At 51.2% G+C, this 23619-nt stretch overlaps 3 protein-coding genes across 8 annotated transcripts; all 3 read right to left on the bottom strand.

The window, feature by feature from the left end:
• Positions 1-2477: 2477 nt before the first annotated feature.
• AOC3 (amine oxidase copper containing 3) lies at positions 2478-9619 on the bottom strand. Of its 3 annotated transcripts, none has more exons than XM_072780722.1 (4): positions 7474-9619; positions 5709-5994; positions 5154-5283; positions 2478-4314 (listed from the first exon to the last, which is right to left on the bottom strand). In XM_072780722.1, exons 1-4 carry the CDS (start codon positions 9071-9073, stop codon positions 4039-4041), a joined length of 2292 nt encoding a protein of 763 aa, XP_072636823.1. In that variant the 5' UTR covers positions 9074-9619; the 3' UTR covers positions 2478-4038. The 3 variants fall into 3 exon arrangements, 2 of the variants coding, with proteins under 2 accessions (XP_072636823.1, XP_072636824.1); XM_072780723.1 differs by lacking the exon at positions 7474-9619 and adding an exon at positions 6235-6487; XR_012009034.1 differs by having other exon boundaries at positions 4176-4314; positions 5154-5333.
• Positions 9620-9774: 155 nt separating this feature from the next.
• AOC2 (amine oxidase copper containing 2) lies at positions 9775-15768 on the bottom strand. Of its 3 annotated transcripts, none has more exons than XM_072780724.1 (4): positions 13294-15768; positions 11130-11415; positions 10779-10908; positions 9775-10452 (listed from the first exon to the last, which is right to left on the bottom strand). In XM_072780724.1, exons 1-4 carry the CDS (start codon positions 14879-14881, stop codon positions 10186-10188), a joined length of 2271 nt encoding a protein of 756 aa, XP_072636825.1. In that variant the 5' UTR covers positions 14882-15768; the 3' UTR covers positions 9775-10185. The 3 variants fall into 3 exon arrangements, with proteins under 3 accessions (XP_072636825.1, XP_072636827.1, XP_072636826.1); XM_072780726.1 differs by having other exon boundaries at positions 11319-11415; XM_072780725.1 differs by having other exon boundaries at positions 10249-10452; positions 10693-10908.
• Positions 15769-16278: 510 nt separating this feature from the next.
• Positions 16279-23108, bottom strand: PSME3 (proteasome activator subunit 3). Of its 2 annotated transcripts, none has more exons than XM_072780729.1 (11): positions 22832-23108; positions 22105-22137; positions 21905-21967; positions 21609-21713; positions 20660-20708; positions 19872-19984; positions 19496-19564; positions 19302-19369; positions 19152-19206; positions 18936-19022; positions 16279-18066 (listed from the first exon to the last, which is right to left on the bottom strand). In XM_072780729.1, exons 1-11 carry the CDS (start codon positions 22871-22873, stop codon positions 17986-17988), a joined length of 765 nt encoding a protein of 254 aa, XP_072636830.1. In that variant the 5' UTR covers positions 22874-23108; the 3' UTR covers positions 16279-17985. The 2 variants fall into 2 exon arrangements, with proteins under 2 accessions (XP_072636830.1, XP_072636829.1); XM_072780728.1 differs by lacking the exon at positions 22832-23108 and adding an exon at positions 22241-22362.
• Positions 23109-23619: the final 511 nt, after the last annotated feature.

The raw sequence follows: 23619 nt of genomic DNA, 5'->3' as shown, positions 1-23619 counted from the left end.
GGTGGTGGTGGTGGTGGTGGGGTGCCAGGTACCTTTTCTTTCCTAAGGATTTAATTTTTTTCAAACCCACTTTGCACCACATAAATCAACAAGGATGATCTAACCAATTATCACATAACTGCGCCAACTTCAGAAGAGCCTGATTCTTGGGTGGAATTTTTTCTCCCGCAGCTGACTTTCCCAAGGCGTCTGTTAAGTGTTCATTAACTACAAGGCTCCTGCATTCATTCTGTGTGGAGAAAGACCAGGGGCCAGAGATCCCACCTCAGCAGAAGGTGGGAGGAGGGAGGCATCCAGACATGGGGTTCTGATCAGGGCGCTCTGAAACAGGGCCTCACCAGGCCAGACTCCCCGCTGGAGACCTCCCGGGCCCCGCCGGTGTTCAGACCACTGTCATTTCTTGCTTCCGACTCACTGCCCAAGGCCAGGTCTTCTGTCAACTCCATTCTTTGTCTCTGGGCCAGAGGGAATGTCCTGAAAGGCAAATCTGATTCATGTCACTCCCTTGTTCCAAATCCTTCCATGGCTCCGCATTTTTCTTAGGGTAACCATGGCTTAGAAGAACACACCTCATCTGTCTTTTGCTTGCCCCTCCAGGCTCCCCTTACGGCCCCCATGCCTGTCAATGAACTGGGCACTTTGATGATGGTGTCTTGTCACCTCCTGGCCTTCAATCATGCTGTTTTCCTGCCCTGGGAAATTCCTCTCTCCTCCTTGTCCCCAGGTGAGACGTCATGTCCCACTGGAAGCCCCTGCAAATTGTCTTTTACTAGTCTTGCTCCCCCCGAGGACAAAAATTGTGTCTTTTTAAAAAAATTTTTATTTGTTTATTCATGAGAGAGACAGAGAGAGAGAGAGAGGGAGGCAGAGACACAGGCAGAGGGAGAAGCAGGCTCCATGCAGGTTGCCCAATGTGGGACTGATCCCGGGACACCAGGATCATGCCCTGGGCTGAAGGCGGCGCCAAACTGCTGGGCCACCTGGGCTGCCCCCCAAATTGTGTCTTATTCTTTAATGTATCCTGATGCCTCGCATGCGCCTGGCCCTTAGAAGGCATATTGTACGTCTTTGTTGGATGCGTAGAGGAATAATCTTGCACTTGGAGCTGGAGCCCATCCCAGGGGCTGCAGGAAGACAGCAAGGCAGGTGAGTACATGTTGTACACTCCACTGTCTACATTTCTAGAGAAGTCCCAACTATGCCCTCTGAACTAAGCCTCAGGGCTCCCCTTGTCCAGGTCCTCTTAGGGCAAGGGGCCCATGTCCTAAAGATTTTAGCTTTGAGGGCACCAGTTCCTTCAGAACTTAACATGTTTGGTAAGTATTTACTCCTATCACCTGATCACAAATGTGAAGGCAACACTCTAGGCTGGCCTCAGTGGTCTAAGGAAGAGATTGAGTTGAGGTAGGGGGCTGGGGGTCCACCTTGTAGCCCTCCTGACCCCAACTGGACAGACATTCTAAGGATCCACATGTCCATCCTGCCTCCTTTCATCTGAGGCTGGGGCAGATGGTGAGAAGTAGAGACAAAACCACACATAGTCACGTTTTCAGACAAAAGCTGGGAAGCATTCACACCCACTCACACATATGGCCACATACAAGCACCCACAATCTCCCATGTGGACCTGGGTTTCGAGGTCATGAGGTTCACACGAGTGTGATTGGTGAGGGGAGGGGCGGACCTCAGCATTCCCTCATCCATTTCCCCCCAGCACTGACCCCCGTGAGGCTGAGGCTGGCCGTAGGAAGGAGCCAGAGGAGCTGCAAACAAATGGATCTGCATGTCACGGAGAAAGTACTCAGGTCAGGGAGACAGAAGTGCAAAGTCAGTGCCAGAGCCACAGCAGGCTATGGCATCTCCCTTCTCCTCTGTGCCAGTCTTCACTTGCTCCGTGTCCTGTGTCTCTGTGTTCTGTTACTCCTGCGTTCCCCTCGCTCTGTTCTTCCTCGCTGTTCTTTGGAACAGAGTTTCCCTCCAGCTCGCTGACTTCACCCCTATCCACTATTTCATTGGTCCAGAAGTGACCATGGGCTTGGGGCAGCACAGAGAGGAGCAGAAGCTTACATGATGCCCGAGCTCCCCCTACATAGGATCTCGCTCTGGTCTGAAGCTAAGTGGAATCTCAAATCGATTTCCTACACTTCACCTCCAGGCCTGGCCGGGCTCCCAGCAGGCAAAAATCATCTCTCTCCATTGCTTCCCATCGTCTTCTCTTTTAAGAGACGCAGAGAGGAAAAAAAGAGACAGGCAGAGACAGGGAGCAAGAGCACGCACCTGAGGCTTAACATTTTCTTCAGGGGTGGACAGGCAAGCGAGTGCAAGGAGGTACCAGAGGCTACATCCATTTCTCTGGGTCTCAGAAACATGACCAAATGCAGTCCCTGGGCCCATACCCTTATTCACTCTACCCTACCCCTACCTCACCTCTTCCTAAAAGACTTGTGGGTAAAAACCAACCAAACAAACAAATCAGATCCTGTTTGGGTCCATTTTTTATTTTGTTTTGAATAGATAATAGTCACATGGCTCAAATTTAAAATATACAGAAGGGTACATAGTGCTAAGTCTCCTCCCTCCCCTTCCTCACCTCCCAACTCCCCTTCCCCAAAGCGACCAGTATCCCTGGTTTCTTCTGAATAAGCATATATAAGTAAATATGTATTTATAGTTTCCTCCTTTCTATCACACAAAGGAGAAGTGCACCACACACACTTCTGTGCCTTGCCGTATTCATTGGAAGATCATTCCCTGCGAGTATACACTGAGAGCATTCTTTTTATAGCTGCATAGCGCTGTATTGTTAGGCTGTGTACAAATTTAGTTAACCAATCCTCTAGGAAAGGATGTTTCTCTGGTTTCTAATTTCTCACTATGGTCATACCCACCCCTCACCCAGATCCTCTGAGGGACAGCATGGTGGAAGCCACGCCCGCCCTGCCCAGCTCATTTGCATGGCCACCTCTAGGTCGCTGGAGTTCCAGAGTCTCTCTGCTTCCCACCCTTGGCGCCCACCAGCCTTCTGTGTCTGCTGCTGTGGAGCATGTGAGGTCACTGGTCACATACACCCCAGGCACAAATGACCGCTCCTCATTACCACTGTGCCCACAAATCCACCCCAAATGCTAACTTGAGCTGCTGCTGTCTATGTGACCATCCTTTGCCAGAGAAGCAAGACAGGTGAATACAAAGCGGTGGACAGAACTTTCAGGAATTACAGCCTACCCTAGGACTGGGGTGGGGACGACTCCTACTCTGGTTTGTGACAGATACAGAGGGATGGACAGGGTTGTCTCTCAAACTAGATGTTTGAGATTTCCACAGGCAGAGACCCAGGAGAGGAGCCATTAAGTCAAGAAATGAAGGCTAAGGTAGCATCAGGACAGGGAAACATTCTCTGAGGGCTGGGAGAGAAATTTCAGGCTGTAAGAACAGGTAGGAACAGGAAGAGGCAGCAGTTGGCCAAGGAAGGAAGAGGGAAAGAAGGAGGACTTGGGTAAGAGAAATATGGGCTAAGGAATCTCCTCTAGCTCATCCCTAGATGTGTAGGCCTGACAGGAACCCTGCCCTGGGGCTCCTAGGGGACTGTCCCCAGTGCAGCAACACCATCCTCACCTTCCAAGGGAGAGACTGAAGAGGCTCAGGGGAGACCAGGAGGTGGGTTAAAAAGATTTGGGAAAGCCATAAAGCCAAAAAACAAAATCACAAAAAAAAATAAGTCTTCTGGGAAAAGCTTGGCCATTAGTCCCAGGCTTCAGCTGGCCATTCTTCTCTCAGCAGGTCGGGTGACCACAAAGCTGACTGGTGTCTCTGCCCCTCCCCCAGTGCCAGGCATCATAGGCTCAGGAGGCTGCCAGCAGGGAGGGGGTGTCAGGGAGGGCGATAGAGAAGGGGTCTGGGGGGGAGGGGAGGGGAGGAGCTTTGTGGTAGAAGGTAGGAGAAGAAGGCACCAGGCCGCCTGGCCCGGGGCCCACTGTTCCCCTCCCCACACACCCTGGCCCCGGGGCCCCTGGCCACATTCCCCATCCTGGGGGTCCCCTAGTTGTGAGAGAAGCCCCCGTGGGAGAAGGCAGGGAGGTCTGGGGCACAGGCAGCAGACTGAGGAAGGCAAGCCAGGGGGTTGACCTCGCAGGCCCCGGCATCCTGGTTCCCCTGGAAATAGACAGAGTCTGCAGAATCGAAGGAGGGGTCCTGGTCAAAGAAGTTGTAGGGTCGGAGGAAGAAGCCCACAGCGTTGCCCACAGTCACCGTGTTGGGAACATCTTCTGCATGAGGGATGTGCAGGAAACCAGCTGTCACCCAGGCCACCAAGTCCTGGCAAGGGAGAAGAAAGAGGACCTGAGGCCTGGCTTTGTGAAAGATATACCTGCCTCCTACAGCAGCCTTGGATGTGAGGATTCACCTTGCCAGTCCACTTTCCCTCAAAAGGACCTTGTCTTTGTTGTTGTTGTTGTTGTTGTTGTTGTTGTTAAAGTAGTCTCTATACCCAGTGTGGAGCCCAATATGGGGATTGAACTCACAACCCCGAGATCAAGACCTGAACTGAGAAAGGATCTTAAGTGTTTAAACAGTTTTTCCTACTGGCCCAGGAGTCGGAGCATAGTCCATTTCATATTGGGAGCAAGCCCTGCCTCCCTGTCCCAGCCTGTGCCCTCCAACTCTGACATTTCCCATCATACCGCCATCAGCATACCCACCCCAGAGGGATGACTCCCTCATTCTCCAAGAATTCCCCACCTATGACTGAGAGGAGGATGGAGGGGGAAGATAAGGGTTTAGGAGCCAGAGAATGCCGACATTCAGAAATTAAGCCTTTGAGGTCAAGTCAGAAATGAGAGAAGCATGAGACACAAGAGATGTGGTCTTCCAGCCTTCCTCGAATCCTGGGGCCCAAAAAAGACAAAGTCCATGAAGCTAAGACTCAAGAGAGCTATGGGGTCTCCAGATGGGTTGGAACCTTAGCAAGAGTCTGCAAATGAACTTCCAGCTTGGGACGATTCCCTTAAGAGGTAATGATCAGATGCAGGAAAACACAGAAGGCAGGAATCAGCTCCATCCCTCCAGAGACCAGATGGTTTCAAGGAACTAAAGAGAAGGTGGGGTTCATCTCCGTGCCCCGTCTCCCTCCCTTGACCCTCCTACAGTCAGCTCACCTCTCCAGCAATGGTCTCATTGTTGATGAAGTCAGCGAAATCCACAGTGGGGGCCCGAGGGTCGTTCTGATTGTAGATGCTGGTGCTGCTGGGCTCCTCTTCCTTCCGCTGGGTCACAGCCAGCTGGTACCTAGGGAGGCACTGGTCAGGCCTCCATGGTCATTAACCCCGTCCTGCTGCCTGATTATGATGGAAGGAGGCTGAGTGCACAGACCTTGGGCTTCCCAACTCATCCACACAGTGACTCTGATGCCACCCTGGTGGGAAAACCAACCTCTTTCCACATCCTCCAGTTCCTCCCCCTGCCCTTTCACAGGATGGTCTCTCCCCCCATCCAAAATGGGGAAGGAAAAAAAAAATGGGGAAGGGCACTCCTGCCTGGACATTAGCCCTGCACAGGGAACATCTGCCCAGTGTATGGGTTTTGATAACCAGGGAATCCTAATGGAGCTTTCACCTCGAATACAGTTTGAACTGAGTTCCCAGTTGCCCCTCTCAACACAGGGCGTCCTTCCTTCTCTTCCCCTTGCTTCTCTCTGACACCCCGCCACTCACCTCCCCCAGCTGAAGGCTCTCTCCAGGGAGCTGTTCTGGGGCAGCGGCTCCCCTGCAAAGCTGAGCAACTGGATGCGGTAGCCCCGTGGATGACCCCACTTGTTGCTGTGGTTGCTGGCCAGGTACACGTAACGGGGTGGAGTGCCCCCCAGGGGGAAGGCGGCCTGCTCCTCAGTCTCCAGAAGCTTCCTGGTCACCTGCAGCCTCTGCATCTGGTGTTCGGGGCTCCAGGGTACCGCCGTGGGGACATAGGTCATGTCCTCAGCCCAGACCCAGTTCTCTAGTCCTGCCAGGGTGGGGTGGAGGTGGGAGGGAGGGCTGGTCATGCTGCTGCCCTGTTCCCTCTGGACTGTGTCCCCTGCCCACCACTCACAGCTTCAGAGTGGGGGCCAAGGAGAAACCCAGAACTGACTGTGGCCCTTCTTCCCTTCCCTCTCTCCAGGATATATCCCTGGTCTTTCAGCCAAAGCTGTTGACCTGTAAAGTATTTCTTCAGGGACTTCATCCAATAACCCTTCCCACTTACTAGGGGAGAGGACTGTGCTCAGCCCAGGATGCACAGAGCAATGAAGCCGGGTCCCTTTCCTCCCATGCTCACAGAGGCTGCAGAAGGCAAAGCCCTGAGGGGCCTACAGCGTGGAGGAGCACATTTGAGGTCCAAGGTCACAGGAATATAGATGCAGGAAGGAAAAGGGGACCTGCCTGGTTCCCTTTCAGCCTGGTCTCAGGAGATGACACAGCAGGGATAAAATAGGAGCAAAAGCACCTAAGCCTGACTAACCTGTGGCAGGTGTGGCCAGGGATGGGGGAGGGTGTGGGCGTTGGCTAAGGTGGCAATGGGGTGGGGAGGGGTGGGCTGAAGGACAGGCTGGAACCACACTCTGAGGGAAAGGGCCTTTGAGGGAAGTCAGTTGGAACTAGATGGGGGGGGGGGGGGGGGGCGGCGGCAAGCTAGCACAGGCTGGTAGGTAGTCCCTGGATCTGAGAGGAAGAAAAAAGTGGAAGCAGCAGAGAGAAGGCTGGCCCAGCAAGGCTTTGATATTATTTCAGTGGCAGACCAGGAAAAAAATGGGTGATCGACTCAATATGGGGAAAGAAAGTGAGAAGATGGGGACTCCATGCCATCATGGATCTTTGGCTGTCTCTGTGACCACCAAGCCTGGGAACTATCTGAACACTCCACAGTACCCATTCTACCTCTCTTGTACTTAAACAGATTGTGCCCAGAGAGAGAACTCCAGGGAGGAAGGGGGTTCACCTCCCACAGAAATGTGTAATATATATATATTGTATATATACAATATATAAATGTATAACCTGGGGTGTTCCATGACTGGCGTGCGTGTGCCCGGGACTTGGCAGAGGTCCTCCCAAACCTCAGCACCACAGCCCACATGCAGAGAAATGAACGATGAAACAAAGGGCTGCCTCCCTAAAGTAAGGCCCCTATAAGAAGAGCGGGGGAGGGACAAGGGCAAAGGGGCCCAGATCCTGCCTCCTCCCTGAGCTCTGCCATTTCTCGAGATTTTCAGATGAAGTCATGTGGAGGGAGGGTGGCAGCTCTGCACCAGGCCAATGAGCTAGTACCCAAATAAAATTCAGTAGCCAACTTTCTCCCATCCAGCCAAAGAGGAAGTATGAAACTTCAAAACTGCAATTCATGTTCAAATCTTCCTTTCCTGGATGACTTCCATAAATCCCAAAGCAAATAGATAACTTTTCAGTCTCTTCTGCTGAAATCCTTGCTTCCCCAGGGATGTCTTACCTCCTACATCCAGATCCACCTTGAAGTGGGCGCTGTGGGTGTGGACGGTACCTAGGGTGTGCTCTCTGACCTGGTTCCCATACCTTCGGGCAGCGCCAAAGAGGAATGCTGAGCTGATGTAGCCGGTGGCATGGAGTCGGACTTCTATGGCCCCATTGGGGTGGAAGACCATATCCCACAGGTAGTCATAATTGAGCAAGGTGGATACAGATCTGAGGATTAGCACTGTCTCTGCAAGGCCCCCAAAATAGTGGGAGTAGAAATCTGAGTGGTGTCGCCTCAAGGGGAGGCCCTGGTTCTGTTCAAACACACAAATGGCATCCCGTATTGTCTTGGGGGTGTGGGACTCCAGAAGGAAGTGCCAGTCCACATAGGTGGCCAGGTAGGGGCAGTCCACCCCCCGGGTCAGGGGAGTGGAGTACTTGCCCATGCCAAAGCTGCCATCGATATAGCGGGTCAGCATTGCTGCAGGGGAATTTCCACCATAGATGGCCAAGGCCTCTTGGAGGCTGATCTCATAAGCTAGTCGTTCTCCCTGGAAGCGGATGTCAAAGATCCTGGGGCCACTGAAAGCTCCAAGGCCAAAGGAGAAAGTCCACAATGAGGAGCTCACTCGACTGCCCTGGACACTGAAACGGGGACCCTGGGGTAGGAACTGCAGAGGAGGAGCTGGACCCGGAGGCACCTGGGACTTGAGGGACCAGGACCCACCTGTGCCATTGTCTGGGACCAGCACCACATTCACCAGGCCCGCCTCAAACTGGTCCTCCAGATGGGCCAAACTGTCATAGTAGCGGCCTTGAAAGAACACCTTCTGGATGGTCCAGCGGGCAGGGTCCAGAGCCTTGTGGTCTACCAGCAACTCCAACCCCACGGGATGCAGGAAAAACCCAGCCCCTGAGATGTTGTAGTAGAGGCCAAACCAGGTGGCCCTGTCCCCTGACTGCAGACCTCGGGGGGCCGTGGTCATTGTCACCAGATTCCGTCCTTGGCGTTTGTAGAAGCAGCAGTGGTGGAGGAGCCCAGCAGCCTGGGGCAGCTCCCTGTCGAAGATCAGCTGGTCTATGTCCAGGTACTCCCGGATCAGCACGGGGCGTCGGTGATAGGGCAGGGGGCCCCCATGATGCTCCACTGTCACATCCCGCAGGTGGGTGGGGTGAGGCAGCGGCCCCACCACCAGCTCACTCACATTGGGCTGGGGTTGTCCACCAAAGAAGACGATGGCCAGTGCCTCCCGGGCAGGCGGGGGGCTCCCCCTATCCAGGTGGGCCAGGGCTGCAGCCTTGGGGGGCAAGTGCAGCTCCACCGAGAAGACGCAGTTGTCCGAGGGGCGGGCCTGGGCTGCATCCACCAGGCCTGGCCCTAGCTGCTGGGTCAGGAAGCTCATCACAGCTGTCAGCTCCTCTCGGCTCAGGTCTGCAAACAGCTGGCTCTGGCCGGGGTGTGTCCAGGGCTGGGCGCTGGGGGACACAGCGGGGCAGTGGAGGGGCTGGCCAGGTTCACCCCCATCTCCTCCCCTGCCAGCTAGTAGGACACACACCAAGGCAAAAATGGTGATGACAGCCAGAGCAAGGAGCACCAGAGTGGTCTTCTGGTTCATTGTCTGTGAACAGCAGGACAGAGGATAGAACCAGAGTGGAGACGTGTGTTCTCAGGTCAGCAGAGTTAGGTCTCTCTTGGCTTCTATAAGGGGGGGGGCTCCTGGATTCTGGCTGAGGTTCCCAGTGTTCAGTCGTTCAGGATACTGAGGGTGGAGAGGGTGGGAAGGACACGGGAAAGCTGGGGAGGGGGCGGGGCACGCCGGACTTGGGAGGCGGGCCTGACGCGGGGCGGCAGTGATTTCCACAGACCTTACATGGCTTTGTCTTCCAGGCTCCAAATCAGACTCCGCTCTCTGGGTCAGGGTTGGAACTGGGGAGAGCTGGGGTAGGCAGAAGGAGAGTGAGGTTTAAAAATAATGCAACTGACCAACTGAGCCTGGAAAAGCATCACCGGTGAGGAGCTGGTTCTGCTCAGAGCAGACCCTCGTCCTTTGCTCGCTTCTTCCCCCAACCCCCACCTTCCAGGGCCAGATGTTCCTTTTCCTGTAACTTGGAACTATTGTTCTGCTTCCAAGGAAACCGCCCCCCCCAGCCCTGCAGCTTCCCAAGCGGCATCCTCTTGCCCTCTCTTCTTCCATTGCTAATTTCCTTGGCCAGTGTCCTTAATATATTTTTTTTTGGGGGGGAGACATGGGGACAGGAGGGAATGGGGTGGATTCTAGATACTTCAAAAGTCAAATAGAAATTCGAGCAATAAAAATATCGTAATACTTTTTATTATAAATCACACACACCATCTATTTTTACAAAATTCTATCCATTCTTCCATTTCAATGCACATGCATAAAGAAATGTCTGGTATAACGTTCACCAAATGTGAACACTAGCTATTTCTAAGTGGTAGAATTTGTGGTGTTTTGCTTGAATATTTTAATAATCCTATCATTTGCATAAATCCACCATTTAAACAAAATGAACTGGAATAAGAATTAATGGAAGGGAGATTATATATATATATATATATATATATATATATATGGGTTTAGTGTGGGAGGCTGTTTTTCCTAAGGAACAATAAGAGGGTAGAAGTCAAGGGAGCAGGAAGTGGGAACAGAGAGAAAAATACAAATGTCTCAGCAACCCCCCTCCATGTCCCACCACACCCTTGGGGCTACAAGTCCTGGTAAAAGAACAGGGGCATGTCCGGGACACAGGTTGCCAGGTGAGGAATGCAGGCCACGGGGTTGACACTGCAGAGCCCAGTATCCTGGCCCTTCTCAAAGTAGACACTGCCAGGGGAGAAGATGGAGGGATCTTCATCAAAGAAGTTATAGGGCCGGAGCAAGAAGCCAACTCTGTTGCCCAGAGTCACTGTGTTGGGGACATCCTCAGCATGGGGAATATGCAGGAAGCTGGCTGTGACCCAAGCCACCAGGTCCTGTGGGAAGAGGGAGAGGCTGAAAGACTTTGGAAGTGAGACCCACAGAACCACCCCTCCTCGGCCACGATCCCCAACCTCTAGCCTCAGCCTTGCTTCCACCTCCACCCAGCCCTGGGTCCACACAGCAGGCCGGGTGATTCTTGTGAGAAGCTGCAGGATGGTTAGTGTCCCAGGGCTAATCTTACCCCAAGAGAGATGACCCATGTTGGCTCCTGAATCTGAGAACTAGAAACCTACCATTCCCTCCAACCTACGGTCAGGGACTGGGCAGCCAAGTCATCAGGCTTAAGTTGTTCCTCTGCTCTGCCTCTAGGGCTACCAACCTCTCCTAAGAGAGTCTCATTGTTGATGAAGTCAGCAAAGGCCATAGTGGGGGTCCAGATGTCATTCTGGTAATAGATGCTGCTACTCTGTGACTCCTCCTCCTTCCTCCGGGTCACCACGAGCTGGTATCTGACCAGGAAGGTTGAAGGAAAGTGGTGTCAGAAAACATCATTGGCCATTCTTGGCCTCGAAGTCCTTCGGACCTGAGTCTACACAAGACCATTTCCCATCCCATATCTACTTGGATCCAAGAGGAGGTATAGGGGTGAGTGGTAAGCCAAGGGTAGTGGGTTGGGACGGGGAACAGGACCCGTCCTTCCCGACCACCCAGTGCCCAGAGCCATCCTCACCTCCCCCAGCTGAGGGCCCTCTCCATGTCGCTCTCCAGGGGCATGTGTATGCCGAGGGGGCTGTGGATCTGGATTCGGTACCCGCGCTGGTGACCCCAGGCATTAGTCTGGTTGCTAGCCAGAGAAAGGTAGCGGGGGAGGGGGTTTCCCAAGGAAAAAGCTGTCAGGTCCTCCCTTCCCAGGACCTGCCGAGTCAGCTGTGGCCGCTGCAGCTGGTGCTCTGGACTCCAAGGGGCTGCCACAGGTTTAAACACCACGTCTTCAGCTACCACCCAGTTTTTCAGCCCTGCCAGGGGGAGGGGGGAGAGGAGTTCCACACCAGGTGAGACGGTCCCTTGTCTTCCACAAGATGCCCACTGCACTGGCCTCACAAAGGGCAGCAGAGCTCGTCAGAGAGCAGTCTGTGCTGGGAGCCAGGTCGGATTCGAGTGCCAGCCCATCTTCTTTGAACCTGCCCTGTTCAATATGGCTATGACTGGTCACGAGTGGCTAGTTCCATTTACACTAAAAATGCAGTTCTTCAGTTATACTAGCCACATTTTAAGTGCTCAATTGCCATGTGACTAGTGGCTAATGACATATCAGCACAGATGGAGAATATCCATCACTGCCTAGAGTTCTGCTAGCACTGGCTTACCCAGTAGACCTTGGACCATTTCTTTGCTTCTCTGATTCTTTCTGAATTTCTATAGTGGGCATAATAAAAGCTGTTCTGTGGCTGAGCTCTGTAAGTGGAAAAGCACACCCAGGTGGCTAGTTACATTCTTGTAACTATGAAAGAGAGATTTGTCTGAGAGAAGCTGGCCGGAAAAACCCAATCCCCTTACAGGGTGCCCTGCATATTCCTCCCAGCTCTGAAACTTTTCTTTCTCCACAAGGTGGGGACCATTGTTTTCTTCCGAAGTGAGTCGATTTAGCTCTTAAACTGTCTGAAAGCCCCCCAGAACTCAATTGCACTTGTAATGTGCACTCATCTTTCCCACTTGGCACTTAAGATTAGACTCTTTTTGCAGGTTCAGGCTCACATCCTTTCAACAGAACCTATCGTGAAGGCACCTGGCACAGTACAGAGAGCGCTGTACTGAAGCTGGTACTCCTGCTGCTTGTCCTACACGCTCCACCCTATAGGGATCCAAATGTTACTCACTCTTACTTCCCAATACAAGGCTCTTTAATGCCAAAAATGCTGAAGAGAGACTTCAGATTAGGAAAGTCCAATTCCAAATATGTCAAAGAATAATCCAGATAATACTCATTTCAGTCATGCTATTTTCTTAGTTCTCCTCCCACCCCAAACCATGTCTTTATATTCAAGAGGATAAGAAAATGTTTCACAGAAAGTTGTGTGCCAAGCATTATACCAAAGCAGTCTACTTGTCCCATTTCCCCCCATCCTCCTTAGTTTGGCGAAGGTCTGGTAGACTTCTATTTTTCTTTCTGGGTCTACTAGTCTATGATTTGATAAGTTTATTTTGTTCATGACAAAAATCTCTCAGGAGTAGCAAGTCCTCTCTGTGCTTTGAGCCCCACTTGAGAAATCCCTTTCTACACTTGCAGCAAGCCTATTGCATGCCTGTCGGGTCACTGGAAAGCTGGTTGTGATGACATGTGCTGGCAGGGATGGGATGACCCTCCCCAAGAGGGTGGTAGGGCCACAATCCTATGTCCTGTTTATGAAATCCTGTGAAGCAACCTCCCATTCACACCCCCCTCCTGTGTCCCAGGACCACCTCTACTCTGAAAACCTCATTAGGCTGCTTCCTATCCTCTGCTCAGGCCTCTGCTTTCTCCAACCTCCACTGACCCTCAGAATCAGGACAAAAAACTCAAGAGCCCCAACTGCTGGGGTAAATTCACTAGCCACAGGCACTTGAGACAAAGGCAGCCAGGCACAGCCATTGCATTTAAGCCAGTTTCACAATCACAGCAAGGCAGGGGGACTGGGTGACCAGGGCCGGGTAGGGGCACTCCTACTTTTGGCCAGATACCCAGTACACCCAGTATTTCAGGCTGACTGCAGTCGAATATACTCCAATCAGCCCCTGCTCTGTTGCCACAATAGATCATGGTGCCAGGACTCTACCCTCTGCTGCCTCTAGCTTGCTTTGGGGGTCTCCCTTCCCTCTGCTCCACCCCAAGTCTCAGCCCTCACCAGAGCACTCACCTGCCACATCCAGGTCCAGCTTGAAGTGGAAGGCATGTGTGTGCACTGCCCCCAGCACTCGCTCCCCAACACGGTTCCCAAAGAGGAGGCTCTCCTCACCCCCACTCAGGAAAGCCGTGTTGATATAGCCCGTGGCATGGACCCGCCCTTCCAGCGCCCCATTTGGGTGCAGTACAAAGTCCCAAATGTAGTCATAGTTGCCTACAGAGGACACAGACCTGACTACAAGGGCCGAGCCAGCCAAACCACCATAGAAATGACTCTCAAGGTGATTGTGGTGCCTCCGAAGGGGCAGTCCTTGGGCCTCCTCGAATACACATACAGCCCCCGGGAGCAGCTGGACTGCCCCTGTGCCCACCAATATGTGGATGTCCACCATTGTAGATTGATAGGGGCAGTCCACTCCCCGAACCAAGCCCCGGCTGTGACGGCCAAGTCCATAGCTGCTATCCAAGTATCTGGTCATCATTGTCTTGGGTGAATCGGCACCATAGACAGATACACACTCCTGGACACTGACTTCATAGGCCACTCGCTCGCCCTTGAACCGAATATCAAAAATCCTCATGCCACTAAACACCCCGTGACCAAAGGTAAATGTCCAGAGAGAGGATGCCACCAGGTTCCCTTGCACGCTATATTGGGAGCCCTGAGGTGAGAAGTGAAGAGGGGGGAGAGGACCTGGGGAGGCCCGGGACTTCAAGGATGAAGCCCCATTTGGCAGGGGTAGAGGAACCCTAACCACTTCCAGCCGGCCAGCCTTAAACTCCCATTCCAACTGGCCCAAGTCTGCATAGTAGCGCCCAAGGTAAAAGACCCGTTGGACAGCCCAGTGGGCAGGGTCCAGGGCCCTGTGGTCCAGCAGTAGTTCCAGCCCCACTGGGTGAAGGAAAATGCCAACACCTGAGATGTTATGGTAGAGGGCTATCCAGGTAGCACGGTCCCCTGAGCGCAAGCCACTGGGTGTGGCATGCAGAGGTGCCAAAGTGGAGCCATTGTAGTTGAAGACAGAAGCCAGAAAGACTGGTGCCTTGGGTAGCTCCACCTCCTTCAAATGCTTCCACATCTGGGCATACTCCGCTCCCAGCATGGGGCGTCGGTGATAGGGCAGGGGGCCCCCGTGACGCTCCACTGTCACATCCCGCAGGTGGGTGGGGTGAGGCAGCGGCCCCACCACCAGCTCACTCACATTGGGCTGGGGTTGTCCACCAAAGAAGACGATGGCCAGTGCCTCCCGGGCAGGCGGGGGGCTCCCCCTATCCAGGTGGGCCAGGGCTGCAGCCTTGGGGGGCAAGTGCAGCTCCACCGAGAAGACGCAGTTGTCCGAGGGGCGGGCCTGGGCTGCATCCACCAGGCCTGGCCCTAGCTGCTGGGTCAGGAAGCTCATCACAGCTGTCAGCTCCTCTCGGCTCAGGTCTGCAAACAGCTGGCTCTGGCCGGGGTGTGTCCAGGGCTGGGCGCTGGGGGACACAGCGGGGCAACGGGGAGGCTGGCTGGTGCCACCGTGGCTGGTCAGCAAGACATAGGCCAGGGCAAAGATGGTAATGAGGGACAGTGCCAGGAACACGAGGACTACCTTGAGATTCATGATGAATGCTGAAAGCTGAAAGGGGAGTCCTACCAGCTGCTCCTTCCAGTTACTGACATCAAATCGGGGTTTATATTCAGTAGGATGGATAGGAATGGAGAAAACTCCACCCTGTGGGTTGGACAGGAAATTTCTGACCTTAATTTATATAATTCTGTTCCAATTTTCTGTTCCGTGGTTTGGCTCAAGGCACTACTTCCACGTGCATAGCCTCTCCCCTGCCCCTGAACTCCTGGTGGCAGGACGGTAGGAGTTCTGATTGCCATCACTTAGACCAGACTAGATGGCATTTGGATTAACTCTAAACTCTACCTTTCACTTAGAATGGATCTGAGGATGAATGCAAACCTCAGATGCCCAGTTAAGTGCTGTGTGCTACACATAGGCACCCAAACTATCCATTTGGATACACATAGGCACCCAACTATCCTACCTCCTAGCAGGCACTCCCCCCAGCATTCCCAGGACCCACGGCCCAGTTTAGTAACAAGTACTTGGCCAGCTGCCAAAGGCCAAGCCCCTGCTTTGTAGTTTCAGGTCTCTTCCATCTATCCATTGGGAAAGGATGAGTGCCTGGGCTCAGCAGTCTGATTTGTATACCAACCCCACGTCCCTATGCTATATGACCTCAGAGGAGTCACTTAATCATGAGTTTCAGTGTCCTCACCTATAAAGGAGGGGTAAACTATTCTAGATTCATGAAAATTGAACATGGTCATGCACATAAAGTACTTAACAGAACCCAACACAGGGAAGGCATTCAAAAATTGTTAGCTTCTGGAGCCAATCTCTGGAACAGAATACAGCGGATGTTCCTCACCGTTCAAGACCTTAAATCTCTTTCTGCAGAGACAATGAGGGGATCACTGGATATTAGAATGCTACTTTGCAAGGTGGAAGTTGAGGAAACTTTATTTCAGAGAGAGCTAGAATCCTAGACAGCCCTCCAAGTCATTGGAAAACCAAAAGCAGGAAACCCTGGTATCTCCTCAAGAAATTTAAGACACTAATCAGCAGGGAGAATTAGTATAAGGTCAAGAAAATGACCGGGTAGGCTGTTGCCTTGAACCAGGTGATCTCCCACACGCGGAACTAGAGCAGCCTCTACTGGCAGTTCATGGGTATCACCAGGGAGACAGCAAGGAACTGGGTATCTTGGGAGGTTAGACAGAAGCAGCTTAGGTTTGTAAGGGCTAACTTTCACATAATTCAGACTGAACACAAGTAAAGGAACCACCCCTGCCTCTTGGTAGGCAGAAGCCTCAGTCTTTCCATTATTTTAGAGAAAAGAGGCAGCCCAATAGGGTGGCTGGAAGTGTATGTGGAGGTGGGTGTCCCCGTGCACACGCACTTGAGTGTGGGCATGTCCCTAGCCACCAGAGCATCGCACCAGGGTCTGCAGCTTTAGAAAGAGGTCAAAGTACCTGCGTTTTTAATAATTTCTTGACATGGTAAAAGAATTTTACATTACGATCCAAGGGTGGTAGAGTAAGGAGGAGGGGCAGCAGAATAATCCAAAAAACAAAAAGGGAAACTGAGAAACACATAGTGGGAAAAGGGTAGGGTTTTAGCTGGAAGGGATCTGGAGGGTGGGTAGGGGCACTGCCCAACTAAAATGCAATTGGTTTGTTACTGAGTACTATTCATGGGAAGACAGCATTCTGACTCCTTTACAGCATACTGGGAGTAAAAATGATGCATCTGGGTGGAAATATGATTGGGGATGAAGGCAAGGGGAAGAATAAGAGTCAGAAACAGACATGGAGAGAGTCGCTGGCAGGCTGACTGCAATACTAACTCTCCAGTAGCGGCAGAATAAAAAAGTAGGGGTTTGATGAGGGTTAACAGAAAAGCTGTAACAAGTGATCTCTCTGGAAGATTCAAGAGATAGGAGGCAACTCTTCTACGGTTTTGACTTGCCTGGCAGATTTTCACATACACACAAAGCGTACACGCGTGTGTGCATACACACACACAGACACACAGGTGCTGCTTTCCTTGGAAGCACAATACTATAAATAAGAGAAATATTTTTCCCCTAGGAAAGCCCAGCAGAAGCAGCAGCATCTGGCCCTCAGAGCTGCAGGGAGCCCCATGCCAATTTACAACTGGCCTAGAAGAGGCAACCAGGAGCCAGAGGACCAGCCTTTGCAGTGATGCCCCAAAAGACCGGAGTCACAGAGGAAGGGGCCTTCCCCAGATCCTCTGCTTCTCATCTCTTGGCTCTCCTCCAACTCACCAGCCTCTGGGCATCAAGAGCCTGTATATAAGAGCAGAACGAGGGGCCCCAGTGTGTAAGGACTAAGACAACTATCAGCTTCTGAATGATGTGTGTGTGTGACAGAGTTCTTGGGGAGGGGGTTGGGGGGACAAAGGACAACAACACAGACTATGCGATGGGGAAATCAGGTTAAGAGTAGGAAGGCATGTGCGTGCATGTCTGTACGTATGTGTATACCACACACCTATGTGTATGTGAAAATCCTGGTTATAAAAACATCTCAAGGAGCTAGGGACTTGGCAGAAGGCCTAAGGTGTTTCTTGTCATGATCAGGTTCAAGGTGGGATGTATGTGGATGGGAAACCCTAAGTTATCACCAGGAAAACTGTGGGAGAGAGGATCCAATGTCCCACACAGTGGCAAGAGACACTAACCTTACATCAGAGGAGAGGAGCTGGACCCCTCCCACCCCAGTTCCTAAAAAACACCTAGCACTTTCCTTCCAGTTCCCTCAGCTTCTAATGAACTAATCAACAGAAGGAAGAAAACACAAAGCTCAAGACACAGGAGGGAGAGGGCAAGGAGAGAAAACACAAGTATTCCTGTGCCAATATCCTGCACACACAAACCTGGAATTCTCCAGAAATTAGGACAGGTCAGGTGTGGGGTATTAGGGAAAGAAATAGAAGAGTTCCTGAGGCCTGAAAAAAGAGGTAAACACGTCACAGAACTACATGAGAGTTTCATTAGACTCTAACTAAAAACAGAGAGAGGTGTGATTACTATTTCCAGCCAGTTTCCCCATCACGATAGTCATGTAACAAACCAAGGCAATGTCGGTCTTGAGCCAGACTCACAGAGTCCCCTGGCCCTGGCCCTGGCCTCAGTACAGTGTCTCTGCATTGCTGCTCCGGGGCCGTTTGATCTTCTCGATATTTTTCAGGATCATGTCATGTAGAGTGACCTGGGAGAAGAGGTCAAGGAATCACACATTTGTTCCATCTGACCTCCCAAAGAAACTAGATACCCCCACAAGTCCCCAACCAATCACATGCAAAATCCCAATCCCACTCACTGGAACCTGAATTCAGGGCGGCTGTCTCTCACATACCCACACATTGGGGATTCCTGGATACTTCCCAGGCCCCAAGTGTCGAATAACAATCAACGATGGTACTGGGTCTTTTAACATGTTATTTCACTCATTTTTGGAAAAAAAATTAATTTATTTGAGGGAAAAAGAGCAAGTGGTGAGTGAGGGCAGGGGGCAGAGAAAGAGAATCTCAAGCAGACTCCCTGCTGAGCGTGGAGCTCAACACAGGGCAGTCCTACTAATCTCAATCCCACTATGCAGGAGATCATGCCCTAAGCCAAAATCACGAGTTGGATGCTTAACCAACTGAGCCACCAGGTGCCCCTATTTCACTCATTTTTAAAAACCATCTTTGTAAAAAAACAAAACAAAAAACCCCCATATTTGTGCCATAGATACTCTAAGTTCTATCTTAGAGATGAAGAAACTGACATTTGAGGTTCAACATCTTGCCTAAGGCCACAGATTACAGGAAGAATTTGTTCTGAACCTAAACCTTGTGACTCTAATGCTCACATTTTCACACCTATACTGCACTACACTCCCTGCTATCTAAACAGAAAGGGAGATCCCCAGCTATGCACCCTCAATGATCTCAGCTCTCAACTCAGTTAATGAGAATTTATCCTACTCATTTTATCCTACTCCATCCCCCACCTCAAACCCCAGAAAATGACAAAGAACATGACCCCTAGGACTAACAGGCAGGGTGACTATGGGCAGGGACCAAGGTTACTCACATATTGATTCCTTAGCTCTGATATGATGAGCCGAAGGCTGATATATTCTTTCTCATCAATTTCTGTCACGGTACGGCGATAGTCCTCCTGAAAGGAGGGTGGAGGAAAGGCTAGTTGCTGAGGCCGGGCTGTCCACAGGTGGCAGCTCTTGCAGAGTAACAGCCACTCCTCCCTCTCCTTCCACTTCCACCCTCAGACCCCCACACCCTTACTTACCACATGGGGATATTTAGCTATTTTAGAAACCAATTTGGCTCTTGTAATATAATATCTGTAAGGAGAAAGAGGAAGAAGCTGCAGAAGACCCTGGATAGTGCTTGGTATGTCACCAGCCCCCAATTCCTGGGCCACGCCAAGAAGCCCTACCTAGAAATCTGGTCCAGATAAGATGCAGCTTCACTCTCAACAGTTCTTAGTTCTGCAACTGTCTCCTCCTAAAAAAAACCCAAGGGTCGAGGTCAAGTCACTTCCATGTCACTCAAAGAGCCAAAGAGAAAGCAGGGAAAAGGAGAGTAAACCTTTTGAACCTTCCTCTCCAGTTTGTAATACAAGCAAGTTACCTGAATGGACACCCCGAAGTTGTTCCCATCTTCTATCCTGGGAATCAGAAGCTGTACCCACATTTTGACCTGAAGGGTGAGAGGACCAATATATATACATATATATGGATATATATAGACATATATATATATATATAGAAACACACACACACACACACACACACACACATATATGAAGACCCTCGCTTTTTCTGCTGAAGCCATGAAATATACAATCCTTGCTGCTGGGATCAGATGCCAGGAACATGGTAGCCAAGATACTTAATGTGCCAACTCCTCTATCACCTCCATGCCTCCTGCCCCACAACCAATATTTTTCATAATTCAAGCCAGGCTTTTTGGGGTCAGCCCTTAAAGTCACTAGCCCCTGCCTCACCGTGTTGCATTTCTCAATCAGCAGCCGGATCTCAGGTTTCACTTTCTCAATAATGTCCACTAGCTGCTGGTTGCTTTTTAGCATCCCATTGGGCATCACGAACACCTTGGTTCCTGGCAGGGACATGAAGAAGGTCAAATGATTGAGGGATTGGGGGACAGGACATAATACCCCCACCTTCCTTGTTTCCCAGACCCATGAGATGCTATGATCTCTGCTTTTTATCTAAAATGAGTGTCTAAAGTGCCGAAGTCAAGGGATCCTTGGGTGGCTCAGCGGTTTAGCGCCTGCCTTTGGCCCAGGGTATGATCCTAGGGTCCCGGGATTGAGTCCTGCATCGGGCTCCCTGCACGGAGCCTGCTTCTCCCTCTGTCTATGTCTCTGCCTCTCTGCCTCTCTCTCTCTCATGAATAAATAAAATCCTTAAAAAAAAAAAAAAGTGCCAAAATCTGAATAAGGAAAGAATAGGAAATTAAAATATGCTCTAAAGATTTAATGCACCAACTATTACTGAAAAAGAGAAAATAACTAGAACTTCTGTGGAAAATCTAAGATGTGTAGCCACCTCAAACCTCTCCCCCTTGACAGTCCACACTAAGTCAACCGCTCCCTATTTATTGGGAAATTAGGTTTGGGGTGCTAAATAATAACCATGTTTGTAGAACTTTGGAATGTTAACGCTGGAAAATAAAATTTGGTCTTGTTTTCTGATCAGAGACTGCCAGATCAATCCTCCTGCTCAGGGTTGCAAGCCAGGGAGTAGGTGGGCGGGGGAGACTGGCTCTTACCTTGGAAGGCCTCTTCACATTCATCCAACCTTCGCTTCTTGTAAGTGGGCTAAGGATACAGAGATAGGAATTAGTCTGCTCTTGACACCCATATTCCCATCACAAGTTACCCTTCAAGCAAGTCTAATCTCTTTGGCCCCATAGGCTGTTTTCATTTATGCACAATTTACTAAGCACATATAAGACTTTAAAAAAGATTCTTGCCACAAAGCAAGTTACAATCTAGTTGGGAAGACCAGCCTTCAAATGACACATTAAGCAACTGGGGGAGAGGGGTGGATACTATAAGCAACAGGAAAAATGAACCATTCAAAGCACAGTGAGTATACTAAAGGGAATATGTACAAATCTTCAACTTCCACAAAGAAGTACAATATTCAATCAACAAACATGTACTTAGCACCTACTATGTACCAAGTACAGTGCTAGGTGCTAGGGATACAAAGATGATTAATAGTTTCTGTTTTCCAGAATTGCAAGCTCTATCAAGGACACAGTAATTCAGACAATACAGTGTTAATACTGTTATTATGAAATGTGGACATGTAACTGGCAAGCACGGGGTTCTAAATATATGTCACATAGACAGAGACTACAGTTATATAGCAAGCACTACTCATCCTCTAACAATACTCAAGACATTGAAAAAGGTAAGAAATATCTTGTTTAGAGCCACAGGGACAGACCAGATAACTTAAGGAAACCTGTAGCTACTAGTCCTATTAGGAACTCACTGTAGGACAAAGTAACATTACATTACACACTTCATGCTATAAATGAAAACCAGGGTCTCAAAGTGGTATACTGGAATCATCAGGTCTATAAGAGCCCTTGTTCCTAGATCCTAATCCACTGTCTCCTCCGTATGTGTTTAAATTGACTAGGAAGTAAAGAACAGAGACTAGAGAACTATTGCTTCAGAATACAAAGAAAAATACAGGACACTCACACCGTCCAGTCCATCGTGGCTATTGGTGAGAAGAATAGGATCAGGGACTGGGAGATTCATGTCTGAGTGGATCTGAGTTAGGTCATGGATGTTTAGGATTGGTTCCTGAAAGAGAGACGCCCACCCCCAAAACAACATCAGTCTTTTCAAAATGAACAAAGAAGTATTTTATTTGAAGGGCAAGAAATGAGAGCATTTTACTGTACAAAACAAAATAGAATCAACACATGATTTCTCCCATTTGACAGAAAGACCAGAGCCAAAAAAACGGGAATTTGAAGAAAAGAGTCTCTCACCTTCAAAAAGCTATCAAGTTCTAACAACTTCTTTGGGAAGAAATTTGCCACCAAGTCTTCTGCCTAAAAATGAAGGAAAATACAGCTCAATTAATAATTGTGGGAAGGTCTCTCTCTACAGATCTCTTCTTTGGGAAATTCCCAACTATCAACCAACGCTTATTTATTTTATTTTATTTTATTTTTTTTATTGCACTCACCTCACTTGTGATCCGCTCCCTGAAAGAATCAACCTAAAATTAACAAAGAGAGCAATTCAGTAACAGCAAGTCAGTACCTGGCAACAGAGGTTAAGGGCAGGACGGGAAAACCCAAATCCAGCCGTACTCCCCTCACCTTGTAATTGTAATGAGAAGCTGAGAGGCCCCCAGACTGTAAATACTTTATTTTTTTGAGGATCCATTTCTCCATCTCAGGAGAGGGAAGTGGGGTTTGAGGGTAGCACCCGCCTGCTTTCCCTCCCACCCTCCCTCCCTGTGTCTGAAGCTGTCTGGATTTGAGAGCAAACGAAAGTCAGGTAGAGAGGGGGCATGTGAGCTCACAAACGTGCCAAGCCCCCATCCAGACCTAGCCTTTGATACCAGGGAGGCCTGACGCCAAGGGTAGGGGTAGAACAGCGGTAGCATCCGGAGGCGGGGACGTTGCTGGACTGGGGACTTCCAGCTGTCACTGGCCTAAAGTGTTGAGTCCACCACGTGTCCGCGGAGGTCTCCTCGGGGATCTCCACCACCAGATGCGGTTCACAAGGCCACCCCATATTATCCTCTCCCCTGATGCCGTCTCCGGGAGTGGGGGGCTGGGCTGAGCTGAGCGGAAGCTCAGAGCTGGTGTCCCCAGGGAGACAAAGACGCCATGGGGAGTGGGGAGCCGGTCAGACTGCTCGGGAATCGAAGCGGGGGGTAAGGAGGCCCAGACCGGTGCCGCTACCTTGAGCTTCACTTCCTGATCCACCTTCAGCAACGAGGCCATGGCCGGGCCGGGCCGTGTCCGCTCCACTGGAGACCAGAGGCGCTGTGGGCTCCGGGGAGGGGGTCAGAGGGACGGGAAGAATCTCGGCTGTTCTAGGGACGCGACCGCCCTCGCTGGCTCACTCACTGCTCGCTCGCTCCCTCCCTCCGAGCCGTCCGCCCGCCCGCCTGCTGCCTGCTGCCTGCTCACTCTCTCGCTCGCCCTCCCGGCTTTCGCCGCTCACGCCGGAAGTTACATCACAGCCAATCGCCGGGACTCCGGAGAGGCGCACGTGCCCTGCGCAGCCGCGCTGGGGTCCAGCCCTGGACGTCCGAGACCGGACTCCTAGCAGCCGGCATCCAATGCCGGGTAAGGGCGAAGTAGGAGGGAGAGCAGCCGAGGGTGGTTTGCTTAAAACTGAGCATTAGAGAGACTCCAGGACTGTTGGACATTCTGTTAGCTCGGCGCTCGCCCTCATCACAGGGACCTTCTGAACCGCTGCCGCCTCGAGGACAGGACGGACAGCGCCGTCGCGCCCCAGTGACGTCGGCCCGAGGAAGCCGGCGGCCCCGGCGCTGGGCTCGGGGGTTCTACTCTGTGATTCTTGCTGCCTCCTCCCGTCGGCCGAAGCTCTAGTGTTAGGCTAGAGTCAAACAGAAGTCAAGCTCTGTTGTCCCAGGCTTCTCCACCTTCCTCCGTCACTTAGCCTCATACAGTTCGAGACCTCAGAGATCAGCTGCCTGATGGGCAGATTGACAACCGGAGCG

Source organism: Canis lupus, chromosome 16, assembly GCF_048164855.1.
Source record: "Canis lupus baileyi chromosome 16, mCanLup2.hap1, whole genome shotgun sequence".
NCBI lineage: Eukaryota > Metazoa > Chordata > Mammalia > Carnivora > Canidae > Canis > Canis lupus.
The sequence above is the reverse complement of the archived record's forward strand: the minus strand, read 5'-3'. Positions and strand labels throughout refer to the sequence as shown.